At 34.8% G+C, this 20,418-nt stretch overlaps 1 protein-coding gene across 4 annotated transcripts in view; it reads left to right on the plus strand.

Moving 5' to 3' along the window:
• The window catches only part of ORC5 (origin recognition complex subunit 5), a 62,131-nt gene that overhangs the window by 11,614 nt on the left and 30,099 nt on the right, over positions 1-20,418 (plus strand). For all 4 annotated transcript variants that reach the window (XM_059847386.1, XM_059847387.1, XM_059847385.1 and 1 more), the window contains 8 exons: positions 823-934; positions 1,290-1,420; positions 3,105-3,153; positions 3,721-3,811; positions 5,970-6,022; positions 8,147-8,259; positions 11,649-11,696; positions 13,894-14,004. In XM_059847386.1, the coding sequence (XP_059703369.1) occupies positions 823-934; positions 1,290-1,420; positions 3,105-3,153; positions 3,721-3,811; positions 5,970-6,022; positions 8,147-8,259; positions 11,649-11,696; positions 13,894-14,004 (708 nt within the window). The remainder of the gene's footprint in view (positions 1-822; positions 935-1,289; positions 1,421-3,104; positions 3,154-3,720; positions 3,812-5,969; positions 6,023-8,146; positions 8,260-11,648; positions 11,697-13,893; positions 14,005-20,418) is intronic.

Below are 20,418 nucleotides of genomic sequence, written 5' to 3' on the forward strand. Positions count from 1 at the left end.
AATAGTTTTCAAATGTCTTTCTTGAAGAACCATATTTAAAAGCATCTTTTGTTAGGCAGAATTTTTAGTATGGTTGCAAAAACCTTGCAAAGGGGGAAAATGACACATCATCTTCACAGGTAGTTTTAGCTTCATATTAAGTAGCTGATATTTTGAAGGGTTACCAAAATAAAACAATATCATTTTTTAATATGAAGCATTTTATTTCTATTGATCAAAACATCCAATCTGAAGCAGGTATTTTGTCAATAAAAACTTGGTTACAAAAATATATTACTATGAACAGCTCCATTGTTGTTAACTAGTAAAACAGTTGGGAGAGTAAACAGGTAATATTACATTTTTGGTTTGGGATGTCTGTGTGTTTGTCTCTGCAGACCAGATTGCCTTTAAAATAAAGTACAAGATGATAGTTTGGTTCCAGAGGCGCTGAGTTTTCTTCTGGCTTATTTTTAACTTTTTCTGTTTGTTCTGAAAATCTGTGTTTAATTACTAAAGTAAAATGTTCTCTTAATTTTGGGGTGGAATCTACTTGGTATCGTGTATCACCCCAGAAAGCTTACATGTCAGTGAAATGGCAAGTGTTGGAGAGAAATATCATTTAATTATAAAGATTTGCAAATGTATGATCTGCTTGATTAGGCCAGCTGAAGCTTTAATGCAAATTACTAGTATAGAAATAAACTGTAAATTTAATGATTTTTGGGGAATAGAAAAGTCGCAATAATAATTTTTTTCATTGATGCTCTAACATGCACTGGTTTTTTTGTTATTTCTCTTCCCATCGCTCTCTCATTTGGTTTTTTTCTCTTCCCTGTGTAGACTGACAGAAATGTGACAGTCATTCTGCTCAGTGAAATAGTGTGGGAACTGTTCCGTCCAAACATTGGGTGCTATGAGCCATTCACCATGTATTTTCCAGACTACAGCATAGGTAAACTCATTTTTTAATCTGCTTTTCAGGGATTATATAACACTTCCAAAGGACATTCAAAAGTTTTTTCCAGGTTTATCAGTGTGCCTTTTACAGAACCCAGAATATGTAATAGCTACTGTAATGTACAAGTCTATATTCAAACAACCTGTAAAGATCTTGTCTTTTTCCACTATGCAGAACATCTCAAAGGGATGTTTTTATTCCATTACATTTGCTGGTTCTTAAAATCAGTGTAGGTTTTGGTGGATTTTGTTGGGGCTTTTTTATTGATGGTTATTGTTTGTTTTTCCACAAATGTGGTCGATTTATTAAGTTGGCTTGAAAAGAGCAAAATTTATTTTTGTTTAAACAGGACATCTGCAGAAGATCTTGTCTCAGAATCATCCCCCAGAATATTCTGCAGATTTCTATGCTGCATATATCAATATTTTGCTTGGTGTCTTCTACATGGTCTGTAGGGACCTGAAAGAACTTCGTCATCTGGTGAGATGAGCTTCTTTAGAGTTGTTGTTTTGTTTTGTGATGTCTTTTGCCAAATGAAAGTCTAGATTTATTGTTGAATATGGACAAACGGAAAATTAGAGATTATAAAATGGTTTGGGTTGGAAGGGACCTTAAAGGTCAAGTTCAAACTCCCCTGCCATGGGCTGGGACACCTTCTACTAGACCAGGCTGATCAAAGCCCCGTTCAGCCTGGCCTTCAAAACTTCCAGGGACAGCCACAGCTTCTCTGGCAGCCTGTTTGAGTGTCTCACCATCTTCATAGTAAAAAAGTCTTTCTTATATCTAGGGTAAATTTGCCCTCCTGAGAATGTGTTAGCTTAAAATGTAGTTGCCTTTAAAATCCATAACAAAGGTTGCAGTTGCTTTGTGGCTGTAAAAGGCTTCCAGTGTTGTGTAGTTTTCTGGTAATAAATTGAAAGTATTTGGAAAAAGGCATTTTAACCACATAAACTAATAGTAAACAAACTTAACAGAAGAGAATTAAGTTACTTAATGGTGACATTTTTATATGCTTAATAACAATTACAGACATTATTCCAATTATTATTTAATTACCTGTACAAGGAAATTTTACTAGTTTGATGTGATCAGTGAAGAAATCTGTGCCGCAGAGATGATCTGAATGTTCTGCCTGTGTTTCCCTCAGGAACATGCTGCTGAATTTCAGCTGAACTTATTGGTTCATAAAAAACCATAGAGGTTTTATATGTAAATGGGATTGCTGGCAACAGAAATGGAAACCAGGGTCACAGTTCTTGCAGACATGTACTTGAGTGGCTCTGTTTATAAGAATTTCATTAGGTTTAGATGCACTATTTCCTTGTGCAACACTATGAAAATACTTTGTGATTGGACCCTAAATTTTTTGTAGCTGACAAGTATCTTCCATAGAAGATAGTGACAGACACATACAACTGAATGTTGGCTTCTGAACTCCTTAGTGTCTGATACAGACTCTGAATGCGTAGGCTGTTATGTGTGATTATTAATAATACATGCTGGAATTTTACTAGATTTATATATGGAAGTTACACTTTGAGTTTTGTATATTAGCACAGAGATTTATGAAAGTGTAGTAGGACAAAAAGAGAATGAAATCTGAGGATTGGTATTTTATAAAATTCTGTGTGATATTGATTTAAGCATTTTAGAAGATAGTCTAGGTTATAGTGTTGTCAAAAATATCTTAATCTTACTTTAGGCAAAAGGAATTAATTAAAATATGGAATATGCTAACATGCTTTTAAATAAATAATTTTTGAACAAATAAATAATTTCTGCTTGTGTTTAAGTGTGCTGAACTTCTCCTGGAATCGAAGGTTTTATCTGAAAATGAAGAGAGTTAAGAAAAGTTCATTAAAACATTTTTATTACATTTATAATGATAAATTATTATGTTAGTTAAAAAAAAATGCAGCCTCCGAGTATGATAAACAGATCTTGCTGAGCTCAAAGCCATGTAACCTGTGATTACTTCTGTTTGTATTTTATGGTACAGAAATGTTACCATTTGTGACAGTATAATGTTTGTAAGCAAGTGGCATAATTATTGAGTTAAAAGGGTTTGTTGGCTTTGCAAAGGGATTAATTACCCTGCTAGTTATACTCTGTAGCTGGATCAGATAGATTGTACTTTAATGTGTTCCATTTTTGCTTTCTGTAGGCAGCGCTCAATTTTGCTAAATACTGTGAACCAGTGGTCAGAGGGGAAGGTAAGGCTGTGTCTTTAATTTGAGAGGTGTATGAGAGAGCAGGTCCTGTTCAGTGGGTTTTGCTGAAGACTTTGCTCTGATCCTTGTGCTGTGGTGGCACAGCGGTATCTCAGGTCACAACAGCAGTGCTTACTCCAGTTGCACCCAGTCATTAGCACTTGCAGCAGAAGCAGTACGTGGTATTTGGTGATGGTGTTTTAGGAAACAAAGATGGAAATACCCTGAAAATTTTCCTGCTTCCTATTAGTCTTTCTCCTCACTCAACCATCAGGACTTTGACAAAGTAATGGGATAAGTTATTTCTTTGTCAAAGCTAAGAGAAGAAAGAAACCAAGAGGAGAGGTTTTGTCAACCTGATGCAGATTATTTCAGAACAGTCACAGAGAAACAGCCTTGTGTGGCAGCATGTGCTTGCTGGATGGATGGTGATGGTGCATCATCCTAAAGCAGCGTGTCAGAGTCAGGGTGTTATGCCTGTGTTATGCCTGTGACTGTTCAGGTGTCAGGGATGAGTTTTAGTATTGTATGAGTTAAATGTTTAACAGAGTTGATTCTGGCTTGCTGCAGCAAATGAACGCGACACCCGCAAACTCTGGAAAAATATTGAACCTCATTTGAAGAAGGCAATGCAGACTGTTTATCTCCGGGAAATATCCAGGTAATTTGGAGGGCATAGGCTTGTTTGCTTTGTTGGGGTTGCTGTTTTTAACTACCTTCCTCTCACTGTGTTTCATGGCTAGTGTTTCTTTTTTGCTAGGTGTAATCTTTTTTCTTTAATGTGCATTTCTTTCTTGCCATACACTGTTAGAAATAGCATATCTCAGGAGGAGATTTAAACAAAGTGGTATTTGTAGCATATAATAGATTCAATAAGTAAAGCAGTGGCAGCAGGTTTTGTTCTCCTTTACAGTGATGCTGGATCCATTTTCTGTAATGTATGAAACTACCAAGTGTGGGAATTCATCACCAGAATATACAGGCACAGTTTAAAACACACTGCTGTGTGTGTTAGCTCACCAGATACTCACTGTACCAAGGATGTGTGCAAGCCTCAAAATTCTTGAGACATTACAGATTTTGAGTATCTGTGTTTCTTAGCTTTGTTTGATAGAGCTAGGTTTGTTTGCTGACTGTGCTTTCTGATCCCTTATTTTCTTTTCCAAGGGCAATTTTTTTTCTTACATGGAATTGCCATTTTTGACAGCATTAAAATCTGGTTTCCTATTAATGGCCATTTTTCTTGGTATTGTTTTAGATTCCTTGTTTATTTTGTAAGCTGCCAGACTGTTAAAAAAAAGGATGGTGTTGTTCATTCACAGTGGTAATAATTGGCTTAGGTTTAATGTTCTCTCCACCTTTAAGATGAGTGATTTTGATGTTACACTATGTGAAGAGAGATCATTCAGTATTGTTTCATTTTTTTATCTTGATAAAAACATACTGATTTTGTTCCTTGCAAGGTCATTGAGGCTGTAGAATATTCTGGTCACAGCCTGAGTGTGTAGTAGAAGTCTTTGCTAAAATTCTAGAGTTATGATCATTCCTTCAAAAAGCTAATTGATTTTGCTTTTTCCAAGCTAGACTTCACTGTAGCATGCAGCATTTTACTGTTTGGCTCAAATATTTATTTATATTCAATATTGATCTTCATTACACAGTCTACTCTGGATCGTCCTGACTTTTTATATTGTGTAATTGCCTACTCTAATTAGGTTGTAATAAAAGATTATGATACGAAATAGCTTGTGAATTGTTTCCAAAGAAGTAATTTCCCTCTACAGTTTCCTTTGGTTATAAATTTGAGCTTGACTTGATTTTTATTAGAAATTCCAGCTTTCTGTCTAACAGTTCTAGGATTTAGTTCTGTGTACCAGTAAATGCTTGAGGAATTAAAATTGCTATATCAGTTTTTCTGGCCACAGAGCTGTGATTACTCTGTTTTTTTCTTGGCCATGTAATTTATAGTGATAGAACTTTGCTATCAGCTTTTGTGCTACCAAACTGAAAGGAAAATTAACCTTTATTCTGACTGTAAAATAGACATTGGATAAAACCTTAACTCACTGATGAGTTGTTTTGTCATTCATTGTAATTGAAGTATAACCTGACCTCCCATTGCACTGTTTTTATAAATTTTATGGCTTATGGCTGATAAACTCCATTCGTGAGGAACTTTAAAAAACAAGCCAAAATAGTTCCTTCAACAAACTTATCTTTTTGTAATCCCCTTGTGGCATACAAAATGATCCAAAATATGAAATTGCTAGCAATGTCATTCCTTAAGGGAAGTTTTAAAGTGATTTTTTTTTTTGCTATTGCTTAGAAAAACACCACACTACTTGGGGGCATTTTTCACTGACAGAATAATCCATCTTGATGACTTCCGTTGACTTCAAAATTACATTATGAAGTAATTAATAGTATTCTTCTCACAAACATAAACAGTTAGTAGGCAGATTAAAAAAAATCAAAACTATCAGTGTTTTTACTTTTTATGCAATTCTGCATTATTTTTGAAACTTGGAACGCTGTGGATGTTTGCTTACTCATGGTAGTTGGATGGGAGGAAATAGGTATTTTACAAGTAGATCTTTTATGCCTAAATCTAACATTATTTTTTGGTTTTTTTATCAAATGCATAGTCTGGAGATTATTAAAATTTACGTGCGAGACAGTGAGACCATGTATTTTTAATTATCCTCTCATTAACTGTATCCTAGCCAGTGTCACAAAATTAGAATATACCAAGCAGGTAGCTTTCTCTAAAAGACTATCAAACATTACATCTTTATGTATTTGCATCATCTGTCTTTCAGCTCACAGTGGGAGCGTTTGCAGCATGATGGTGGAGAGCCTGGGCAATTGAAAGGTATCAAACACAGTAACTGTGTAGGGGTGTATAATGTGAAATGTGCTTTTTGGTTCCATTTGGTCTTTGTCATCTGAGAACATGTGAATAAAACCACACAGACAAAGCTACCTGTTAGTATTCACTTATAATTCAGGCTAATCATTGTTTTTTGAGAAGATGTTCTCAAAAACAGGAATATTTTTCCCCTATCATATGTATTGGGAGTAACCTTTCCTAATATCTTTTGCAGATAAAGGCAGTCTTCTTTACATCAGTATTTCTTATGTCAGAATGGGTGAGGAATGGCCTGAACCCTGATGGTCAAACCTCTGTGTGCCAACTGGCAGAATTGTCTCAAGTGGGGAGAAGAGAATGTTATACCTGGTGTATTGCACTAAATTAGCACATTCCTAAACAAAACACCTGTCCTGGTCCAGATTTCTTGCAAAGGGAAATGTCAGAAGTGCCAGTGTTCTTTCTCTATGTGCTTTCCTTGGACAAGTAGAGCTTTGTTGGTTTTATACTTTAGACAGGCTGGAAAGTTAAATCTTAATATATTTGTCAGCCTTCATTTACAGTTTAGGAAGGAATACTGAAATATTTTCCTGGTGATGTCAGTTGGTCATGGTCTTTTGACCAGTTTGTATTTAGGGAACATTTTTTATATTATTTGTCATGACAATTCCTTGAGATAAGTGCAATCATCAGGCTGTTTCCTGTGTTTGGTTTATGATTGGTCAATTTTCAACATTTTTGACCAAAGGAGTTTGATTCAAAGTGTCCTTATTAAACTCTCTCTTAGATGATCATGAAATATTTTGCACCTGACAACCCCATAAAGGGGTTGAAATGCATTTTCATAAGTGTATGTAGTAGGCAAAAATTTCACGTTGTTAAAACAGCGTTTGATAGCAATATGCTTAAGAACTTGTTCTAATAAATAAAATTCTAACTCTAATAAAGGTGTAAATCATCAAATAGTTCAGTGTGTGCTGCAATATTGGCTGACCAGAAGAACGGAGAAAAAACAGATGTTTTTGTGTCAAACTAAATTGTCTGTCTGCAAGAGTTTATTTGGTGTTGCATGTTATAAATAGCATGCAGTACAAGAGAGTCTCTTAATTATAAGTGAAACTAGAACTGCTATTCTTTTATGCTTATGTGAGAGGAAATCATTACTAGCAGACATTTGGGATGCTTTTCCCTATACTGTGGGCCCTGAATCATAACTTTTAAACATGTTTAATTCTTTAATCTTTATTTGCTGATATTTGTGGATTAAAGCATAAGGGTACAGGTGCTTCACAGAAGAAGAAACTGAAGAAAAAACTGTAAGCAGAGGGCACAAGAGAGACCCTTTAATGGTTTCTGTAGTTAGCCAGCTGATGAAGGGTGGTTTGATGAGCCTGTTCTTATGCATAAGCATGTAAAACAAGAGCAGGGGACTGTAGGAGGGTAAAAATTACCAATTAAAAGTACTTTGAGTTCTCCTCAAAAACAGGGAAAGCAGATATTCACTAGACTGTAGTTCTTGTGGATTTTAATATCTGTGTTTAATTTTAATTAAGTATACATGTATATAAGGCGGCAGAGTCAACTGGTTGAAGTTTAAAATTTTTTAAACATTTTCTATAGGAAATAGAACAGTGGCTAAAAATCATTGATCACAGATGAGCTATTTATCAGAAGTGCAGCACTGCTGCTTTCTTCACCATGCCAGCCTTGTTCCTGGACAAGTTGTTTGGTGGTCTAAAGGAATCTAAAGGTTGAATCTTGAAAAAAATTACTGTAGTATTTAAATGTATCCCTTCATTTACCTTGTTTCTCAGGAAAATTCCCTTAAAGTAGCCTGGAATTATTTATATCTTTTTTTAAGGAAGATTTATGAATCCCTGATGCTTCAAGTACAGTTGCTGAGAGTCTGAAAAGGTTTCAGAATGTTAGCTTTGTTTAGCTTTGTGCCATGCTCCTTGGCCCTTCCCAGAGTCCTCATCTGTTATAATGGGGCTGAGAAGGTCATGCTTATTTAGTTATGACACTAGAGCAGGAGAGAAGGAAAAGAAAATGAATGCAGGGAAGTTTAATTTGAAGTTTGTGGATGTTCAGTTTTCATTAACTCATGAACTGTTTGTTTATTTTTAGGACTTTCTGCACATACCCATGTGGAACTTCCTTATTACTCCAAATTTCTTCTAATAGCTGCTTACCTTGCCTCCTACAATCCTGTTAGGACAGATAAGAGATTCTTTCTTAAGGTAACAAAATTCATTTCTTAGTGCTGTTAACTGGCTTCCTGCATACTGAATTTCGTGGTTTAAAATTCTTCAACTATTTGTATTGAGCTCTGTTTCTGTGTGCGCTTCGTTTGATGAGCAGCTTTTCTGTAGATCACATACTGTGATTGGTAATGATCACTGGGAGACTTAAATGTCTAATAAACCCAAATTCTTCTTCATGTCAAATTATGCATAAAGTTGGTATAGCATGAGCACTGTGCTTTGCTTTTCTAAGTTATTACAGTTTTGTTCTGAAAATATTTTAGTTGAGTGACCACAGTGTCCTTAGTTATAAACCACACATAAATTTCCAGAGTAAGGTACAAACCAAAACTACCTTGGCCTTTAATGCAGTAAAATGGCTTAGTGCACTGTTAGTTTTTTTTATAGAGTTCTAAGTTTTTGAAACAAAAACATGCAAGCAGTTACTTTTGCAGGAAGTGTAGTTACATTAGCTGGTTGTGTTGTGTTGAAATGGTGGGAATGCATGTTTTAGGATGAATGTCTTAATTGTTACTACCAACTCCTGGGATAAGCATCATTTTCTGTTAATTCTTGCCATGTAGATGTTGATGGGTTTTTTCCTTATTTTTTTCTTTTTTTTCTGTGAGCTAAGTTGTGGTCATATTGCAGACAAGGGCTGTGTTGCCATTGGTTGTTGTTGTATGTCTCTTCCTGACCCAGGATCTTCAAGCTCCTCAAGCCTGCCTCATTGTTTCATTTTGAGTTATTTGACAAAATGTAGGTGGGAAGGCAGGTATCAGAAAAGTGATGAGGCAGTTGGGCTTTCTATGCATTTTGCCAACTATTACAGTATGTATTGATATGTTCATCTGTGTATAAATACATGGCATTCATGATGGATGGGTGTAAGCAATTAAAGAAAATGAGTGCAAGACAAATTTGTCAAAATATTACTCCCTCTTCAAAAAAAAAAAAAAAACAAAACAGAGATACACATTTTGAGAAGTTACTGCAGTTTCTAGTGATGAAATGTTAGTACGCTTTCAGTTTAAACTGTGGTATGATCTTACTGAAAGCTATAGGTGTTTCATCCTTGTATTTAGTCTCTTCCTGAGTGAAGGGTTACTTGTAGTAAGTGTAGTTAGACAAATTTTCTTTATGGGCTAGCCTTGTTCTTTGCACTTGGCTGGAGCATTTTCTTTTTTAGAGTTTTTTTTTTTTCTGAATAAATGTTTCTACACAGACATGGGAGAACATGCAAGAGTCAAGTCTGTAGAGTATGTACCAAAAAGTGCCACATCATCCTTGTGTTCTCTGAACAACCTTTTCAGCTTAGGTTTCTTCCTTTCTCCTCTGTAGTATCTCTGCATGAGTTTCCACTCTTGCACGTGAACTGTATTAAAGTTTTGTACAATAAACATGAATTTCTAAGGTTTTTGAAGGAGGGTTCAGGAAGGTATTTCTATCAGTGCTCTCAGCAAGAACTGAAGCAGAAGTCATAATTTTTCCTGCATGTCATGTGGTATCAGTTAGCCCTTCATCAGGTCTAAAAATCAGAAATAGCTGCATCTCAAAGCCCAACAAAACCAACATTTTTGAGAGGGTTTCAAGCTGAGTGGTTTTGTGAGTCATGTGAATAGTGGAAATAGAATATGATTTTTATCAGGTTTGTAATGAGATTCAGAATAGGTGACAGAAAAGTATCTTCTGGAGTGATTTAACTAAGGACTAAAAGGAGCAAAAGGAATGCAAACAAAAGGATGGTCACTGAGTTGCTCATCTGCACTGCTCTATAGATGCTAGGCTGTACTTCAGCTAAAGTCACAGTTTTGGGCAGCCTGGAGTGCTAACAGCCCAACAGAGCCCAACTGCTTTAGTTATGTGAAAATTCAAGAGCTTTGCAGTAGATGGAGAGAACAATATGAAGCTGGCTTGGAAGTCTTTAAAACAAGAAAGAATAGGAATATGTATATAGGAAGTCCTAATAGAAAACAGCATTAAAAGCTAATTGAAAATTAGCTCTGCATTTCATGGGGTTTGTGCTTGAACAGAAATAGGATACCATATATACCATATGGAGATCCCAGCATAACCTGTAAAATGCATGAATGCAGTTTGTTGTGATCCATCCAAAGCATTCTGTGTAACCTCAGGCTTGATCACTTTCCCCTGGGAAAGGTCATGGTTAGCACTGCAGTTGTTTTTTTCAAAGGCATGATGAAATGATTGCTTTGCTCTCTCTAATTGTGTTTGATATGTATTAGCTGGATTAGCTTTTTTTTTAATCAGACAAATCATGTGAATTGAACCTAAGCCCTGTCTACTATTTAGCTCTGCAGAAGTCAGTCAAGAAAAGCCAGATTTACTAAGATAACTTTGACATGGCTGAGTATTGAGGGCCACAAATACTAATTACAAGATTTTAAACATTTAAAAGAAAAAATAATTCCTTTATGTGAGGTTTTTTTCCCCTGATTCATTGAGCATGCTTATGAAGTATATTAATAAGGTATACTTCTCAGGGCTGTGAAAGAAAGAAAAACTCATCAGGTGGTATTTTGAGAAATACTGCTTAACAATGTTTAAAAATTATTACACTTCTTCACTCATTTTGCATCACTTACACCTCATCCTTCATGTCTCTCTTGGATTTTTTTGTTTCTTTTTTTTAACCCATTCATTTGTTGCATTATTTACTGTACTTCTGCCCTTGTCTTGCCCTCACACTTTTAGTTGAGATCCAAGATCACTTGACTGTTTTCTTTCAATTGTCTTTTTAAAGACAATTTTAAAAATGTGCAGCTTTAAATTACATTGCATTTCTTGAACACCCACCCTTACCCCTTCACCCTTTGCTATTCCTTCCTTTCGTCATTTAGCTCAAGAACCTTGAACTACCTTTGTATTGTATTGATTAAATTCCTGGTTGTCATTCTGCCAACTTTTGTACCATCCAAATTCTGAAATAGGGTCAATAAAAGGTGAAAATTTTGGTGGATTTTATATATGGACACATTTTAAAAATTATGATAGTCATCATCTGTCTTTTTTATTAGATGATTGAGGATATGAGGAGGATTGTAGCATGAAATCGTATTCCAAACCAATTTTTACTACCTCATCAGTTCCTGATTAAATTTGAGAAAAAACAAACTTATGCATTTCAGCAGAAAATATTAGCATGTTGTGTTTTGCCTTTGCACCACTTGGGACAAGATGAAGCAAGAAGCTAGGCAAGTGTAATTTTAGGGCTTATAGTAAGAATGATTGATTGGTAGTGACATCCAAGGCAAATACTGGAAGTGTACTAAAGAAGTAGACCTAGAGTAACATACTACCATTTGTAGTGTATACATTCTTTATTGACTATTTTAATTACTTTTGCTCTTGTCTCTTGTTTGCAGCATCATGGGAAAATTAGAAAGACCAACTTCATGAAGAAGCATGAGAAGGTATGTATTTTATACTTCTAAGCTGAGCTTGGCAGCAAGTATTTTCTTTCCACTGTACTTGTGGGTTTGTATAACATTTTGTGTTATTGATTACTGTAGAAACATCAGAACTGCAGAAATAACAATTTTTGGTGCACTTGTTTTGTATGCTACAAATTTCTGTGAGATACAGACATTTTATTAAAACAGTAACACAAAATTTTCTCCTATAGCAATATTTTTGTGTGCAGCAAAGTGTGTTTAGTAAAGCTAATTAAAGGACAACATAAGTGGAGTTGCCAAGTATCAGCATATCTCTCAAAAATAATTTTATATTCTTTAAAGATTTTTTTATGCAAAGATTTCTATAATGAAGGAAATTGAAATATAAACAATTACAGATGTAGTGTTATAAATAGACTGATTTGCTTCAGTTGGTGTGACAATTTATGTCAGTATACTTTTGCCCAGAGAAGCTTGTCTGAAGACTGATTACTGATCAGATTCACTCTAGTGGGTGCCTGCATCTAAAACAGTTTATAGCCCATGCAGAGTCAGTCGATGCAGTCATTGGAGTGAAGGGTGTGATTTGGCTCTTACTAAAGCAGGTTCTATGTTCAGGCAGATGAATTGCACCACAAATTGTATTGATTAGATTTCTACTGGCTATATTTGGAACTGAGGACACTGGTTTGGCTTTCCATACCTGCTTGGAAGGAAGCTGTCATTAGATGAAATAAATCCTTCCTTAAAAGTTTAGGTATAGCAAGACTAAAAATCTGTTTTGTGATTCATAATTGTGTCAGTCCAGAGGCTGTGGGTTTTTTTTTTTTTTAACCAGAAAAAATGAATCCTGTGAGTGAGGGGAAGAAACTGACTTACCATTCTATTAATTGCCCTGTTGCTGATAAAAGCAGAATTTGTTTGGTTTTTTTGCATGGTTGGCCTGGAACGATGCTTTTCCAGTGACAAGTGAGAGCTCTTCCTGGTGAATCTATTTTTGGCTATGTGTTTCCATGATTTTTGACACTGCTTGCTTTGTTAGCCAAGAGGTAGCTTTGGGGACACCTCCTGGATTTGAAAAGTTAAAACATGTATTGGAAATAACATGATTTTGCTGAAGAAATGAGTGGTTGTGTTTTTCTGATGCCACAGAGGTGCTGGTGTTATGTTTGAGATGTTCTTTTCCAGAAGCATTTTGAAACAAACTTTCCCTTGAAAATCCAATTAATCTTGGCTGCTCTGCTAGTAAGAATAAATTAATGTACTCTACAAAAAAGGCAGCTGGATGTCAAAGTAGAGAGAATTAAGTGCAAACTTAAAAGAAGTATTTCCCTTGTAAGAACTTTTGGAAGTGTGAGTCATAAATCTCTGTAGTCTTAACTATACTGCCTGAGTTGGAATACTGCCCAGCTCTGCCTTATAAACTGTGCATCTCCTTTTTGCAGAATTGGTTATTTTGAAAATGCTTAGCATTGAACAATCAGGACTTTATATTACTTTGAATTCGAGTGAATGCGATGTTACTACATTCAATAATCCATAATGCCTAAAATGGCCATCAGTGTCAGCTGAGGTGTGAAGTGTACATGATGCAGAAGAGCTCTGTAGATGAGAGGTTGAGCAAATCTGCTGTGTTTGATAACACAGTTGCTGTCCCTAGGCTGGTAGCTCATTATACAGCAGGCCTTACAGCCAAGAAGCTCACCTTGGGCTCAGCCATCTGAACTCTTTGCTTTAACCAGCTGAACCTGTCAGAGATATGCGCACTGAGTGTTACTCAGCACTGTTTGCCTTGCCTCTGGAATACTCTGTCCAGTTTTGTCCTCCTTCTTTGGAAGAAATCTTTAAGCTCCCTACCCACACAAGCCACTCTGTGATTCTTTGAATGTCATAAAGCATAGCCTTTCCTCTTTATTCCTCAAATTGGGCAAGGTCATTAGACAACACAAGTAAATTTATAAATCTACTGGCAGGAAATTTGGCATAAGATCCTCTGTTACAGCTCAAAAATGTTCCTGTTTATTGTGCAGTTTGGACACGTGCCATGTTTAATAGATCTTTCTATATCTTGATCAATAAACGTGTATTCGGTGTTTTCCGTATCATGTAAGTAGGCTGTATGAATCATAGTGCCTCCCTAGAGGCCAAAAGAATAACATCATGTAGTACTCCAGGGAATTGAGAAGTGGATTAAAAAGTGTTGTTTCTGTTGCAGACCAGCAATCACCTACTTGGGCCGAAGCCATTTCCTCTGGACAGATTGTTAGCAATATTATATAGTATTGTGGACAACAGAGTTGCTCCAACTGCAAATATATTTTCCCAGGTGAGTGTGTAATTACTTTTTTAGCTGCTTTTTAGTGTCTGGAATTCACCAAGTTTTAAATGTTTTTTGTAAGTCAGAATTCTAGTGAAATATTTAAATAAATAATGAATAATTTAAATGAAAAAACAACTACAACAGGTGATTTAAATCAAAGGTTCCGAGTAATATTTATCTGTATTACTAGCTGTGAATCCAATACTTTATCTGTCTAATGGTCTGAAATCTGGTAATAGATAACTTTTCCCTGATCCTGGACTGTGGTCTGTACTGATCAGTTCCTGGGTTTCTCACTGAAGTCTCTAAGCCTGTCTGCATTTCAGGTTAGGTGTATAAATGTTCAGTGTCCCATGGCCAGAATTAGTCACATTGTAACACACATTGCTACAAAAATGTAGTGGTGAAGAAGCAGCAGAGGGAATAAGGTACTTACAGGTGAGCAGTGTTCGCTGTGGTACACATACCTACTGTTCTCCATTTGGACAGAACGTTAAGTCTTGCAGAGAAGAGTGAGTATCCCGTTTCACTAGATGGCACCATAGCTATAGAAAAGAGTGGAGTTAAGTAAATCCAGTGTTTTCTCAAACCTCTGGGTTTGTCAAGTGTGTGTTGACCAATTCTGTATAAGTAAAGATGATTTTCTACTATTAGTTTGATTCTTGGATATCATTTCCACCTTAGAAATTTTCTATTTCTTCCTTCTTTCCAGTTGTAATTTACTTACTGAAATATTTTCCACCTTTCCTCATTAGCTATCTTATTTAACCAAGTAATATTTCAATTTATTGTCTGCATTCATGTAAAGTTCTAGGAACACACGTGTTTGTGTTTTAGGATGTTTGCTTTGTATTCTCTTATTTTTTGCTATCAAAAGCATTTTGGTATACACTAGATGTGAATGTATTATATAACAGTATTTTAGAGTGTATTTTCAAAAATAGTGTAGCTACATATTTAACAGACATTCCAGGTAAGAGAACAAATGTCATTATTCCAATGTACAGTTAAGTAGTACTGAAGCCACAATTTGTACATATTATAGTTCCACCTTAGGCTAAATTACATAATTAACAAGTTCAGTGAGATGCTTTGTTCTGATTTAGAGTTTGCACTAGGTGGCAGTGTTATCAAAGAATAGTTCTAATTCTTTATTTTCTGAATATCTGGAGTTAAGCTATACAGATATAAAAAAATTGTATGTAATCTTAACCGCGTTAGGACCAAGAACTTGAAATTAAATATGTTTATACAAAAAAACAATTTTATAAATTATTTAAGAGTATTTTTAGTTATAAAGCAATTTTTACATTAAATTTTAATTAAAAATATTGAAGCGTCCACTGCAATGTAATAAAAAATGCAACAGAATTTAAAATAGGTTTGGAAAGTAGTTTAAACTAGGCATAATATTTAATTGCTTTTCCTTCTTAAATAGTTTAGAACAATCTGCATATCAGTGATTTTTGTCATTGGTTATTCTGTAAATATATTTTTCAAAGCAAATATTTAGGACCTGGCTTATCCTTATCAGTATTGATACATTTTACTGTTAGATAATGCAATCTTAAATTTTTTGTTTGTATGATCAGCATGGAAATAATAATAAAATTATACAGAAGTTTAAAATGTTTATGTCAAATATTTGGCTTCTTAACTGACTCATCATTAATTTTATGTGCTCTTTAATTTGTAAACTCAAAGGCTGTACATGAACCAAACGCATATTAATTCTCCCCATGTACTATCAGAAAACAGCATGCCTTAGCTTTAAAGTTGGTCAACAGTCACAGTCAAGATTCAAGAAGGACTAGCAGCTGCTTTAAGAGCTGTCACTTGCTGATTTCGTGGTATTTCTTAGTGCTTCTTGTTTTTCTGTATAGTTTCTATTCACATGAAAATTTTGTTATTAGCTTTTCAAAAGTGAAACTTTTTTGCTAATAAGCAGCAAAATTTCATTTTTCTTCCTAATGGTAGGTTTTATTGAAAATGTTTAGTTTTTCTAAATAGATTTTCAACTGAAGATTTGAGTTGTAATCTTTTGCCTTTGAATATCAGACTCTAAAATGGTCTCATACCTTTTTTCAAACCTAGAGTTAGCACGTTTGTTTTACAAGTGTGATCATTGCAACCAATACAAAACTAAACATCTGCTGTAGTTAGGTAACAGGAGATAGAATTGTGCCATTCATTTTTGGTCTTCCTCACTAACTAGTACAAGAGAATAGCACAGGGGGGTGGGAGAAGCAAATTTCCACTTCTACAAATGACAATTTTTAGTTGCTCCCTTAAAAGTTGAAATTTCTCTTGGGTTTGTGCTCTTTTTAATCAAACTTTTCACACGTCCAGTGAGGATGTTTTGAGACGAAGTTAATGGAAGGTTTGGAGGTTTAATTATCGCATCTTCATGTCAGTATGTACATGAATTGTTTGTATTCGTTTGAGATGTTCCCAGTGTTCATCTTTCTCCAGAAAATTCACTGTTTTTCTTAATAATTTATCACAATACTGTTTTTTTTTAGCACATTGTGTATTAGTATAACAGGTTACTGAATTTGTCAATTTCCTCATTTTTTAAACCAAGAAGATGGAGGTTAGAGAACTGTTGATTTCTGGAGGCATTTGGGAGGACGAGTTCTTAAAATGTTTTTCTTCAGATACAATTTTGTGTAATAATTTAATGGATTGAAGGTGATATTGCAGTCACCAGTGGGCATTACATTCTGTGCTGGGACAGAACTTGCACAGTTGATGGTCTATGGCTGAGTATGTGGCTGAAGTGTTTTAAAAGGTAAAATATGTAGAAAATGGTGAAAAGATGAAAGTGCACTTTCACACAGTGCTGAAAACCGTGTGACTCTGGGGTGTGCAGTCTGCATCCTACAACAGAGAAGTCTTAGAGTTTCCTTACTTGGTACAGCAGGAACAACCAGGAGTATTATTTGTGTCTCCATATGGATCCACTGTGCAGAGTAGGAAATATTCATTGTGACCAAGGGCAATTACAGCAGAATTGAGGGATACAAAGAAACTTTGTAAAGCTTCCTGAAAGCGCATTCTGCAAAGGTTCTGAGAGTCTATTCAGTCCTGGTTTGTATAAGAGTAGTATTTCATTTTGGGCTTCCCACAGAAAATAGTCAGAAATGCAACATAATGCTCTTCATTAAAATGTGCCTTAGTATAGGACACAAATGAATTTATGCACAACGCATTGGGCAAGAATTATCAGCACCAATTTAATTTAAATGAGGTGATTTTGCATTGAAGAGGATAAGGGCTGTTCCTATCACAATCAATGAGGAAGCAGATACTGTTGTTATGGTTTACATTCCAAAATTAACCAATGTTTTTTCCTCTACCAAAATCATTCAGTAATTGCTTCTTCAAGTCAATTCAGTTCTCCTGGCCATTTTTCATTCTTTAGACATTTTATCTTGCTTTTGCTTTCTTGTGAAATAGCTTTTCATAAAGAGGATTGATTAGATCTACTTATAGTTTTGTGCTATGATGTTATCTGAGGTAAAATGGAAGAAAGCCCTTTATCTTGCATACTTTTGAATATTTTATTTCTGGGAGTACATCTCTGAATATTTGGAAAAACATCTAGGATGACTTCTCATAGTATATAATAGCTGAAAATTACCAAACAGGTAACTAATCAGTAACTTCAGTTTTGTTTACATTTTCACTCTAATGCACTAAAAGTAGGTCATCCCAGGTTTGGTTTTAATGTTACTCTTAATATTTGGGAAGTGTTTTCAGATAGTTGTATAGTTAGGATTTACTTCTGGCTATAGTGCATTTGTAATCAGAGATTTCTAGGAAGGGTGTTTATGAGTATATGGAGACACATCAGGTATCTTACACATAGTCCGTATTTAATTTATTAGACATTTCTTTTCTCTTTTATGCTGGATCTAAGAAAACCATTTGAATTTTCTTAAGAGTATCACAAATTCATAGATCTAATTTAGTTATAAATGTAAGAATTTGGAATGAAGGTTAACAAACCTAAAATTTTTCAATCTGTTGTAAACATTAATAGCATTACAAATTGTTGTCCAAAGAGTAAGAACTTTTCATCTGAAGTTAAAATCAATGCAATAGTGTGCATACTCAGTAAATTGTGTAGTGTGTTAAGTGGCAATATGATATGGGTCTATGAGAAACACACAAACCACTGATGTATATAACATAATTCCAGCTGGAGGGAGCCAGAGGAATGTAGTTTATTGTAATTAAGAGAGGAAAAAAGTGCCCTTTCTTGGAATGTGGGAATCTGGAGAGATTCTTTTTTGTTTTCTTTTTCATGCTTCCTTGTCTGTCTTACATGAATAGAATAGTGAATATCGAATATTCTTTATGTGAACTGGAAGAGTATGAGGCAATTTACCTGCAAAATTTCTTTGTTCCTGTTGTGTTGGAAGCATGCTTTATGACTTTCATTTTCAGATGATAATTTAATGTTTAAACTGCCCTTTATTTGTAAATTGACAGCTATGGTAAAATTTCAATTGCAAGATTGGAACGATGCCTGATTTTGTTATCTACTTACTTGATTTGTATTATGGCCTATATATGTCACAGCCTTTCTGGACACTAAATATCCACATCCTGATTATAGTTCTAACTCTGTTACTGCATTATGTTAGGTTCCCTTGATGTAGCAATTTGATAAAGAGGAATTTGATTCTATGATTCTATAGTTCTGTGATTCAATTCTGTGAATGCTGTCAACAGTTTTTTTTTCAAATGGAAAGCACTCTTAATTGCTTCTACAAGCTCAGATTTTATTAATATTAAAAAATAAGAAGTTTTTCATTCCGCATTTGACAACTATTGACAGAATAAAAATTACTCATTTTTGCCAGATCAGCTGTATTGTGTTCCAGCTTTCCTTGCTGTTGCAGGGCCTGCTCATAGGAACATTTTGCATCTGTTTTAACACTATTATTTAGGACTAATAGAATACTCTTCATTTAAAAAGTGAGCAGGTGGGTGAATTTCTACAGAAAAAGGTCTGGTTTAAAATGTGTGTTGTTCTCCACTGTTCCCTAAGAGGCCTTATTATGAAGAAGAACAAAGATAAGTGGAGCCATTTTTATTTTACAGTATGCAAGAAATACAGAGCATATTCTTGTACTGTCAGTACAACATGTTATATGTCAGTAAGTAGATTAATTTTTAATTTTTTAAATTGAGCGAAATGATAGAAAAATGAAAGTTCCTGCTGATTCTGTTAAACCACCTTCCTTTGCTTTCCTATTACTCTGAAATTCCACAAATGTTGTGCTTGTTCTATTTTTGGATAAATGGAAAGTGTTGTTGCTAAAATTTATCTGAAATAATTGAGAAGTTCATAGCAGACATTAGCTACCCCAGTGGGCATGGTGACTTTGGAGGAATATGTTTCTAACCTGTTCTCAAATTAGCATTTACACCTTCATGACCAAAGTTTATATTGCAGTGAGATTTCTTGTTGTCTGGTTGAACGCAGTGAGATTTCTTGTTGTCTGGTTGAATGTTTAAAAAAAATCCTTTCTATCTCATAGATAATATTGCAAAATTATTCAAGACAAAATTCAAAATTGAAGCGTATCTGAATTTGGAGAGTGCCTTTGCTTTATACCTCCATTAGGTGGTACTAAGATTTGGGAGACTGGAACAGTTGTGTACAAAAATATTGAAATGTTTGAATAATTATTTTATACATTGTTGAAAGGTGGAATCATTAAGTAGTGAATATTCAGAAGGGAGATGATTGTAAAAGTTTTGTTTCTCTTGGAGTTGATTGTGTATGTAGATTTTCTTGAATTTTGTTTTTGGAATATAAGCAAATATATTCTCATATATTTCCCTATTTTTATCACTTATTGAGTTCTAAAATTACAAGAGAGGATGTCATCAGCCACTGCTTCTGTCCTATTGATTTAACCTGAAAATGACTGCATTTCACTGTCCTCTTGCTTCAGAGGAAGGTACATTAAATTGCACAGCTTAATCCATTCTGACCACAGGAGGTGTCATCTCTGGAGTGATCCTTCTATACTTTCATGCAGGGGGAAGCGTTTATTTTTACCAAAAAAATGAACTATATGGAAAAAGGTCTTAAAATCTTATTTTTTTAATTTTGTTTTTTTCATGAGAACTATTTAGAATTACAGTATACCTCTCTATGTGGTCAGTCAGAAGATCTTTAGAGCTTCCCAGTGACAGGAGTGAGCAAATATAAACCGTTGACTCTGGGCTTATCTCATTCTCATTACTGGTCTAAATGAACTTCCCCTCCTCTTTCAGAGTGTAGTGAAGATAACTGAGGCACATCTTGCCAGCACAGAATATCTGTTAGTCTTCTATAACATCATATATCTCACACAGCATTCATATATAATCTGTATATCCCTACATGTTTATTGTCCA

Source organism: Haemorhous mexicanus, chromosome 5 (genome assembly GCF_027477595.1).
Source record: "Haemorhous mexicanus isolate bHaeMex1 chromosome 5, bHaeMex1.pri, whole genome shotgun sequence".
Lineage (NCBI taxonomy): Eukaryota > Metazoa > Chordata > Aves > Passeriformes > Fringillidae > Haemorhous > Haemorhous mexicanus.